The sequence below is a fragment of the Cenococcum geophilum genome, assembly GCF_001692895.1.
Source record: "Cenococcum geophilum 1.58 unplaced genomic scaffold K441scaffold_29, whole genome shotgun sequence".
NCBI classification, from domain to species: Eukaryota; Fungi; Ascomycota; class Dothideomycetes; order Gloniales; family Gloniaceae; genus Cenococcum; species Cenococcum geophilum.
In genome coordinates, this window is record NW_027137587.1 from 453,179 (window position 1) to 464,973 (window position 11,795).

The window sequence follows — 11,795 nt, forward strand, 5'->3', positions numbered from 1 at the left end:
AAGCAACCTGGGCTTATAACTGTTAATCGGAAGTCTATACACCGATTATAAGAAAAAAATAATAACTCTATTTATTAAATGGTGGCTTTAGAGCCTCTATATATATATAGGAAAGGTATAGGAAATAAGAACGAGAAGGGGGTAAGGGGGTGGCAATAAAAATAAGGGCTAAGTAACCGAGTCAATAACCGAGTTAATAATTAAGTCAATAACTAAGTCAATGGGAGGTTGCTAAGTCGGTAATAAGATAACCTAATTTAGGTTGACAATAAGACACTAGCCCAAATAAGTAGAGCTAAGGTCTTTATAAATCTTAATATCCGCTAGGCCTTTTACTAAATTAAAAGAAACCCTAGCTTAAAGGATCTTATTATATTTTAGACCTATTACAAAATGTATAAATATAAGATACTACCTTAACGACTTTTATACGGCCTACTTAGATAATATTATAATCTACTTTAAGAATAAGCTAGAATATAAGGAGTATGTCTATAAAGTCCTCTAATAGCTCCGTAAGGCTAGCCTCTAGGCCAATATTAAGAAGTTAGAGTTTAGTATTAAACGTATAAAGTACCTAAGGTTTATTGTTAGTATGGATAAAATTAAAACCAACCTAAAAAAACGGCTATAATTACTTAGTAAGCACCCCCACGGATTATAAGGGGGGTATAATTATTTCTAGATTTCTATAACTTCTACTAACGCTTTATTAAGGACTACAGCAAGATTACTAGGCCTTTTAACTGCCTTACCCAAAAAGATTAGCCCTTTTACTTTAATACTATATATAGGCAGGCTTTTAACAAGCTTAAGAAACGACTAGTCTCCGCTTTCTTACCCACTTTAACCTAAACGGCCCTTAATGCTAGAAACTAACGCCTTAGACGGCGTTATAGCTAGCGTTTATTCCCAGAAGTAAATAGACGGAGAATAGCACCCTATTGCTTACTATTTAAAGACTATAATATATACTAAGCTAAACTACCTAGTTTATAATAAAGAAATGCTAGCTATTATCTCTAGCTTCTAGCACTAGTGAGTATAATTAGAAGGGACCCCTAAGCCTGTTTAGGTAGTTTCTAATTATAAGGCCTTAAAATATTTTATAATAATAAAGGCCCTTATAGTACGGTAGACGCGCTAGGCGGATACCCTATCTTAGTTTAACTTCCTAATTATATATAGGCTAGGCGCTATTAATTGTGCGGATATACTTATAAGACGCAAATAAGACCTAGATAAATAGGTAGCCGTAAAGACCTTATTATAGAGCTAGACGCTACTATAGGTACAGTACCTTAACCCTTAGATATGGGTAGAACTAAGTATAGGATCTTTAAAAGCCGAAATATGCCCTATAAGCTCTACGGAACTTAACCTTATTAATAAACTACTGTAGGTAAACCATACGGCCTCTTCTCTATAGGAGTACCGCAAAAAGGCAAAGAACACTACTAGCCTATAGTCCCTTAAAAATAGACTGCTTAAGTATTAGGTATAGCTAGTAGTAGTAAAGGAATAAAATTTATGGACTTAACTTATTGCCGAAGTACATAACTAGGTCTTTACGGCTTATCCTAGAAAAAATAAGACCTATAAGATTATTAGTGACCGTTACTACTAGCCTAGAATAGCTATAGATATTAACCGTTACGTATAGAACTGCAACGGTTACTATAGGTCTATAATTCTATCGGATAAGACCCTAAAGCTATTAAAACCCCTTCTAATACTAGAACGCCCTTAGTAGTATATCTCTATAGATTTTTATAAACTGCCTTTAGACCGTAACGGATACAATATAGTTATAATTTTAGTTAACCGCTTTAGTAAGCGCCCGTTCTTAATTCCCTATTATAAAAATATTAATACTAAAGAGGCGGCCTAACTATATATCTACTACGTCTACTAAATTTATAGACTACTAAATACTATTGTTTTTAATTACAGGCCGTAGTTTATATTAGCCTTTTAAAACAAATTTACTTAGATCTTAGGTATTAAGCTAAAGCTTTCTATAGTATATTACCCCTAAATAAACGGTTAGACGGAGATTATAAACTAATACCTAAATTAGAGGCTCCAGCCCTTTATTAACTACTTTTAAGATAACTAGGCTAAACTGCTACCCCTTATAAACTATGCCCAGGCAACTCTACCCCATAACTCTACTAGATTTGCCCCTATTTAACTAGAAATAGGCTATTTACCCTATACTAGCTTTAACTAGAAAAGACTAAAAGGACCCTAAACTATATATAAAAAAACTATCTTATAAGGAAGCCTAGTAGTATGCTAAGCGCTTAGAAAAAGCCTAAATAGTAAATAAATATATAATTACAGCACGTGGCATACCAAACGCGTAATTACGCGTTTAGTGCACTAACTACTTGTTTATAAAGTGCTGACTAATTAGGGGGAGGCGCGTTAGTATATAGACTACGTAGTCTACCTTAATGGAATCGACAGTTACCATCATCTAAAAGAGTATACGATACTACACGTATTTCGTGCCCCTGGATATAACTTACCTATATTATTAAATTAATATAAACACTAATTAGTAAGCGCGCATAGATTAGCAATTACTTAATACCTCCCCCTAAGCGATATACGACAGTAACTACCCGTTTAAATCCTAGTACAACCTATTAAAATGTTAGAAGTTAGGGATTACGGACTATATTACCATCTCTATATACTTATTTAAGCCTTAGTACGGTTTACTAAAAGTTTATAAATGCAAATATAGACCTTTACAGAACCTCTTACCCTCCTATAAATTATTATAGACCTATTAATTGCCTTTACGGACTATTATAAGACCTCTTAAACTATTACAGACCCGTTAATTAATTTTACGGACCATTATAAGACCTCCTCTACCCACTATAAGCTATTACCGCCCGTTACAGCTTATATAAATATACTACGCTATATAATATAGCAGATATAAGTAAGCAAATTAACAAAGGTTAAAAGAAGTGGAGTTAGGGAGTCGACCTTACGTCTATAAACGGCGTTAATGACTATATTAATTTTAAAATCCTTAAATACAGACACTTTAAGCTTTTAAATAACGATTTATGGGAATAATATAAGGAAGACTTTACGGACTTTATGGAAGTTATCTTTAAGGCTTATAACCTTATAGCTACCCACAACCTATAAACCCTCTTACGTTACTAAGGTATATAGGTTAAAAAGGATAAACGAGTTACTATTATACGGTCTCTATATAATATACTACGTAAAGAGAACTAAACGGAATAAACTAAAGAGTAGATTCTAGATTACATTAAAACTAGTAGACTTTTTACCTATTTTAAACTTAATAGGATCTTTAGTCTTATAGATAACCTATTTAACTAAATTCGTCCTATAGACTAAAGAGATCTTAGAATTAATCTTATGGGCTAAAGTATACCTAGTACTTAAGTTATAGACCGTAATACCCCCGCAAACTAAAATACAAACTAAAACCCTTTCGTCGCTTAAGTTATAGATCTATAAACTACCTAAGTAAAGACCTATAGTAAGGAGCTAGCTAACCTAGCTAAGCTCTATCCCTTGCAACGGCAAAATGGGCCCTACCGTTATTGATAAGAGCTAGCCAATTGGATTAATAGGACTAAGGGCTTCGGGGGGCCTTTTTTAGCAATGCGATTAGGAGGAACCTTATATTAAGTCTTCCGAACAAGGTCACTATCAACTTTGGCACGATTAAAAGGCATATTAGTGGTGTATTAACATACGCGTTGTTTGGAAAAACTGTTGTTCGCGTACGGGCTATTTATGCGTAGGACCCTGCCGTTGCAAGGGATACTGTCAGATATAGTAAAGCCGCGCTATACCGTTTAGCTCGGTAGTAGGGGGTTTGAACATTATGCCGTATAGAAACGTTATATTGCTAGCTTACTTATTAATTGCTATAAGGGGCTAAATTAACTCTTGTCTCTATCTATAACTACTTAAAGAAGCTTATAATAGTTGTCTGTCTTACCTACGCAGCTTAACGGCCTTAAATTACTCTCTCTGCCTTTATAAGAGCTGTAATTAGAGTCTTATTACTATCCTCTTACTGCCCCTTATAGAGCTTTAGGCGCTCTAGTGCATCTAAAGCCTTATTAAGCTTAATAACTTATAGCTTAACCTCCTTATCGCTTTCTTTATTATCTAACGCGTTATATAAAGCAATAATTAAGGCCTTAATTACTTCCTATAATATAGAGGCCTTAGGCTCTATTAAAGCGTCCTCCCTATTTATATTAATAAAGTTACTAATAGGAATTAATTGCCTAATTTGCCCTACTTGGCTAAGCTGCTATAAATATACCTCTAATTCAGCCTTAAGCTAAGGCTTGCTATACCCGCTTAGCGTACCTTAGGGGCCCTTATAGGGTCTAAAGATTGTTAAATATATAAAGCAATTTATTACGGTTTAAGGGCTAATTTTATACCATACTGCGATAGCCCACTAAACGGCCCTAAGTATGTTTATCGTCTTAAGGGGGTTCCTATTTTGTTCTACCTAATCTACTATATAGGATAGCTAGTAGCGGCGGTAATAGGCTTTAAAGGTTTAAATTATACCCTAATCTAAAGGCTAATAGAGAGAGGTAACATTTTTAGGTAGGAATTTAACCCTAGTATTAAGTAAGCTGGCGCGCTCTAATATTATAAGCATACCCCTAGTATAGCTAGGAGCGGAATTAATAAGTAGAAGGACCTTTTTACCGCCTATTAAGCTGTTAAACCACTTAATATAATTAAGGAATATTAACGCCGTTATCTAGGCCTTCTTATTAAACCTCTAGGCAAAGTTAAGGCCCTTAAGGTTGCTGCGCTATATACTAAAATATTAAGGATTCTTTGCTTTTCTAATAATCTATAGGGGTATAATATAGCTACCGTCTATATTGCTATAGTAGACGGTTATAATATACTTCTTCTACTTTTTAGTACCTAATTGCCCTATAGTTATAAGTCCTATATCCAGCGTAGCCTTATAGAAAAGCCCTGCCTTATCCATATTATAAATGTCTTAATTTAGGTATACATCTATAACAACCCTAAGCTCCTATATACGCTCCTTAGCGCCCTCTATATTTACTAACCTAGCCTTACTATATAGTTTCCGTTTTAATATTTAATTCCTCTTCTTAAAGTTATTAACCCAACCGCTTAAGAAACTAGGCTATTATTAACCCTAATAATATGCCATTGTATTCTAAAGCTTTATTACTATAGCCCAAATAAGGTCGCTAGTAATAAGTATATTAGCGGCCTATATCCGCTGTTGCTATTTAAATAGTGCTTCTTTAAGCTTAGGATTATTAGGAACTCTATACCTCTTAAAGCCCTCCTAGCCGCGTTAAAGAACTAGTGAATTAAGGTATTTATATTTAGGCTTTAAGGAGTTTAATATAATAGACTATTGGATAGGGTGTTAAAATTAATTGGTAAAAAAGCGAGCAGTATCTCTCTAAGGTTTTTTAGGGTTCTTATAGCAGTATACCCGGATTTACTGCCTTTTATACTCTAAAACTCCATAGCGGTAAAGGCGCTTAGGGTTATCCTTAGGCTTCGCCATTATATAGGGCAAGAGGGGTATTAAATTAATAAATATTAATGGCTGCGGTGCTAGTTTGTAGGCTTAAGAGTAAGGGGTTAATACTTCTAAAAATAGAGTTTTTAACACCATAATAGCTCGCGCTATACCGTTTTTGTATAAGAGAGCTTTAAATATAATGGCGTATTAAATTTAAACGTAAGCCTTATAAACCTCATAGTAAAATTAACTGTTTATGGCTATTGACTGTTATACCGTAGAGGAACGGTATACCAAGATAACGGTATAACGCGGCTTTACTGTAATCTGTATTCTCGGTGGCGTAGGACGGGGTACGTGCATCGTAAATCTCTTCATAGAGCCCTAGGGGCCCTAGGTTAACAATCAATCAATTAACCCATTTCATCAATGAATAGCTCTATATGAACTATCTGACAGTTATAAGCCCGGTCCGCCGACACAAGAAGCTATTCAGCTATTACTCAATCATTTGAAGAAATTCTACCTCATCGTCAGACTCTAACACCTCATCGTCTTAGGACGCAGACTCAGATAGAAATCCTACCTTAATTGTCACAGGACGATTCTGACACAAGATTACACTAGATTCCACGAGATTCCACGAGATTCTACCTTAATTGTCACAGGACGATCCTAACGACAAGGACGATCCTGACGACGAATTCCATTACAATTCCCATTTGCCTATTAGTTAAATGACTCCACCGATGTTGAGTTCGTCTACCACGATCGTCCTTAATAAACTAGAAGACTGGGAGCAATGGCTTTGGCAACTCAGAGCCCTCGTGGATTAGTGAATTTGGGCCCACGTTGACCTAGACAATGTAGCACCTTAACGAGGTCTACTACAAGAACCAACCTATCCAGAAGTCACAGATTTTAATGAGAATGCAACCTCATATGCACAGCTCTCAACGAATCAGCAGAAGGCGTACGATAACAGTAGACGATACTACGACCAGGACATGAAGTATTTCCTAAGACAGGAAGATCATCTTCAACAGATCCGTACCTAGATTACGTCCACAGTATTTATTTAGAAGAAGCTACTGCTCGACCCTTCCCTCACAGTCAAGGAATGGCTAATTCGGTTAAAAGAAGACACTAAGCCATCAAAGACCTTTATAATAAGGAAGGTACAGCTACAATACACAGAATCGCTGAAGGGACTTAGGGAGACAAAAATTACCCAGTGGCTTGATCGATGGGAACATGCAATAAAGATGGCAGAGAAGTATAAGCTTTCACAGATGACCAATGGGATCTGGCTTATGGACCTTGCAAATGCAATACGACCTATAAGCGAAACCTATTTTGTTCTGTACACGAAACAGGCAGATGATACTAAAAAGGCTCACTCATTAGAATACCGTAAAGTAGTAATGGAGCTACGGGAAGCATTCGCAAACCTCTTAAAAGTCGTACCATCCTTAACTACCAGAGGGAGTGTATTTAACGTAGACTTCGCAGGAGAGTCCGAAGAGGATATCTCTACTACTGAAGTCCAAAAGGGAAGAAGGAACAGCTTATCTTGCAGCCGAAAAAGGGCAGGTACAAATTTGACTGAAGAGACGTCTTCCAAAAGGTCGAAGTACCCAAAAATGCCTGGTATGCGATATGAGGGGACATACCCTTCCTGACTGTTGGTATCTAGTTGAGTGCAAAAGGCCTAAGGGATTTAAAGCCGTAGGTACACGTATAAAAAGGGTGCTTATAAAGGTAGAGCATGACAAGGACAGGATGAGAGTTAGGGAGAAGATTATGGTTTAATTGACACATTGACGGACACGAGAAGGTGGTTAGCTTCGTCCTCGACCAGGTTGAAGCTAAGGGGGTGTGTCAGATAATCTGTATTCTCGGTGGCGTAGGACGTGCACGAGTCACGTGCATGGGGTACGTGTATCGTAAATCTCTTCATAGAGCCCTAGGGGCCCTAGGTCAACAATCAATCAATCAACCCATTTCATCAATGAATAGCTCTATATGAACTATCTGACAGATACCAACGAATCTAAGTATAGTAGTAAAAATAATAACTTTAACTTTAAACTAACTATTTTTACGGACCTCTGTTAGAAGGCTAATATTCCTAAATAGGAGTTTAGCTAAGCCTACTCTACTATACTGCGTAGCCTAGCCCTTAACCGCTATTACACCAACCTTAAAAGCAACCCCCTTGGTGTTCCCTTTAATAAGCTATATAAAGCTATACGTAACTACTTTAAAGGGCTAGAATATAAGCGTAATATCCTTATGTAATGGAATGCGATTAAGTTATAGACTATAATTAATAAGAATACCGAAAAATCGGCTATAGAGTGCCTATAAATTCTTATTAAAGACCTTCGGCACCTATAGCACGGCCTTAATACTAAGCTTTAAATAGACGACTTCCTATACAATAAACTTATTATAGCCTACTAGGAAGTAGAACCCTATAAATACGCCTATTATAAGCCTATAGACACCTTAACTGGCCTTATTAACGATTTATAGTTCTTTATTATAATATACGAAGTTTTAAACCCACTAGATAGTACTTAAGCTTTTATTACGGACCTATAAAACCTATAAACTAACTTAGATGCCTACTTTATAGACCGCCGCTACCGCTAGTAATACCTATACCGACTAAGTCCTACCTATAACCCCTATAGTAACTCCTATATAAAAGCATACCCCTATAAACAAACTAGTTAGAAGTGCTTTATATATAGTAAGAAAGAATATTAGTTTATAAGGTATACCTAGGAAGAATATAATAAGTTTAAGAAGAGATTTAATAATCGGATTAACTAGTTTATCTTAAACTATAAAGGAAAGAAAGTAGAGGAGTCTCTTAACGAGTTAATGGAAGCCCTTATAATTAACCTTAACTTAGATATTTAGAAATAGGAGATCTTAGAGACATTTTTAACTACTTTTAGACCTTTTACGGACGGCTAAGCCTTTAATATTACGACCGTATTAGCCAACCGCTCCTTTATACACTTAATTATACCCAAAAACTAACCTATAAGTATACTTATTAGACCCGTTATAGACGTTATAGACTATAAATAGGACCTATTTGCATATATTACTATAGAACGCTCTACCCCTAAAGAATTCTATAGCGTTATAATTAATACAGGTGCCTTTAAGAAGTCTACTATAGGTTACGGATAATACCTTATATATAAGACCACTATAAATAATAATATAGATATTAATACTATGCAAACTGGGGCCGTAAACGTCTAATTCGGCATCGGCTTAACCGCATTAATTAGATTAGTTATAGTTAAGACCCTAATTAGCCTAGTTAACTTCTACATAGTAAAAGCGGACACCCCTTTTTTACTCTGTCTTACGGATATAGATAGGTTATAGGTTTACTATAATAATATTACGGACACCTTAATTGGCCCTGCAACTGCCCTAGGAAGTAAGTGTATTACCCTACTAATTATATAACGATTTAGACACCCGTTCCTTATATAGGGAGAGACTTTACAGACCTATATTTAGGAATCTTTTAACTATAACCTGTACTACCTTACTAGTACTAAAATCTACCGCCTGTAGATATATTAGTTCTAGTATAGGAAACCCCTTTTACGGACTTATAACGTAAAGAGATTAACGAACTACTTAAAAAGGGCGTCTTTGCGGTTATAATAGAGAGAGTTGTTCCGCAAGGCGTCCGTATATTTAACTTACGCTTTATTAATAAAATTAAGCACCCTAGTACTAATAAAGCCTTTAAAAAATTAAGGCTCGTTATATAAGCTTATAACGACTAGGGAAAGAACTTAGTTCTTATGTAATCGCCTATAATTTAACGAGTTGGTTAATAAATTATACTCGCATTTACGCCTAGACTATAGTAAACTAAACCTATAGCTTTTTACTTATGGGATATTTTATAAGCCTACGTGTAGTCTAATACCTACCTAAGTAGGGACATCTTTATACAACTACCTCTTAAGCTTAATTTATAACTAGGAACAATTTTATAGGTTATAAAACCCCTTTACGGAGTACTAAAAGCTAGAAACCACTGGTTTAAGATATATTACTAGCATTACGTTAGTAAACTTAAAATAACAGTTAACCTATAACCCCTACCTCCTATATACCCCATTAAACGGCCTTAGTATTATTAGACTTTAAACAGATAATACCTACTTTTTAGCGGACTAGACTTTTGTGGACGCTAAAGAGACTAAATTATAAAAGGCTAAGTTCCTAGTAAAGCCGTAAGAGTAGTTAACTAAGTAGACTCTAATTAAGTTTAATAGAGGCTTAATTATATAAAAGGGCAACTTAATTAAGCTAACTTAGGAACGCCAAGCTTAAAACCTAAGGCTTATTATAGTAAAGCCTACGGACCTTACTAGTTCCTATAGAGAGACCCGTAAGACCGTAAATATAAAGGACTAATATATTGTATAGCGTATAAGAGGCGCCTATATTACTACAGTTTGTTAACCTAAATCTGCCTATAATTTATCCTTTACGGCCCAGGTAATAAATCCGTAAGAGGAAAATATTAAGCAGCTTAATAAGCGTATTTAGTGGTAAATTAATAATATAATAAGAGGACTTACTTTTGTACCACTAGACCTAAATTCCCTTAGCGTACTAGTATTTATAGACGCCTCCTTCGCTAATAATAGAGACCTATTATTATAAATTGGCTTCGTAATTATACTTACGGACTATAATTAGGACGCAAATATACTATATTAGTCTTTAATTAAATATAAATAAGTAACCCGTAGTATACTAGCTTCTAAACTATATATACTAGCTTATGGCTTTAATATAGTAGCTATAATTAAATTAACAATCCAGAAGATTCTATAATTGGAGTAGTTACCCCTAGTTTTATATACTAATTTAAAGTCCCTCTATAACTGCTTAGTTAAACTAGGTATAATATAAGAGAAGAGGCTTATAGCTGACCTAATATGCTTATATTAGGCCTATAAACGACGTAAAATTATAAAGGTTAAATAGATTAGCGGCGAAGATAACCTAGTAGACGCTATAACTAAGGTAAAGCCGTACTAAGCTCTTAAAACCCTAATTAATATAAATAAGCTTAATCTAAAGGTTATTGTATAATTACAGCACCTGTTATACCAACCGCGTGCTTACGCGTTCGGTACACTAGGTACGCGTTTACGCGTCTAGTGCACTAACTACCCGCTTACGCGTCTGGTGCACTTATAAAGCACTAACTAATTAGGGGGGAGGTGCATTAGTATATAGACCACGTAGTCTGCTTTATACAATTAACAGTCACTATTATCCAAAAGAGCATATAATACTATACGTATTTCGTGCCCCTGGATCTAACTCACTCGTGCTATTAAGTTAGTACGAACACTAATCAGTAAGCGCGCACAGATTAGTAATTACTTAACACCTCCCACCAAGCGATATACAACAGCGACTACCTGTTTAGACTCCTAGTACGACCTACTAGAAGGTTAGAAGTCGGGGATTACAGACTATCACCAACTCTGTATACTTATTTAAGTCTTAGTACGGTTTATCGGAAGTTATAGACGCGAATACAGACCTATACGGAACCCCCTACCCTCCTCCAATACCTCTAACCTCTCTCAGACCCCTTACGGAGACCTCTTACCCTTCTACAAACCACTACGGACCTATTAATTGCCTCTACGGACCGCTATAATACCCTTCTGCAAACTGCTACGGATATTAACCACCTTTACGGACTACTACAAGACCTCTTCCACCCGCCACGTACTATATAGTATGGTAGACATTAGTAAGCAAGTTAGCGAAGGTCAAAAGAAGTAGAGATAAGGAGTCGACGTTACGTCTACAAACAACGTTAACGACTATATTAGTTTTAAAATCCTTAAATATAAATACTTTAAGCTTATATATAATAACTTATAGGAGCAATACCAGAAAGACTTTACGGACTTTACAGAAGCTATTTTTAAGGCCTATAACCCTATTACCATCCGTAAACTACGAACCCTTTTATATAACTAAGGTATATAGGTTAAAAGGAATAAACGAGTTACTGTTATATAGTCCTTATACAACATAATATACGAGAAGGACCAAACGGAATAAACTAAAGAGGAAATCCTAGACCAGTTCTAAGAAACTAAGGAACTCTTTATTTCTTCCAAACTTAATATAATTACTAGCCTTATACCTAACCTAC

At 35.5% G+C, this 11,795-nt stretch overlaps 1 protein-coding gene across 1 annotated transcript; it reads right to left on the minus strand.

The window, feature by feature from the left end:
- Positions 1-4,609: 4,609 nt before the first annotated feature.
- On the minus strand, positions 4,610-4,795 carry K441DRAFT_568134 (uncharacterized protein; the record flags this gene model as incomplete). The annotated part of the gene is made up of 1 exon (XM_067643821.1): positions 4,610-4,795. A coding segment is annotated over one exon (186 nt), but the record flags the coding sequence as incomplete, so codon positions are not given.
- Between the last annotated feature and the right edge of the window lie 7,000 nt (positions 4,796-11,795).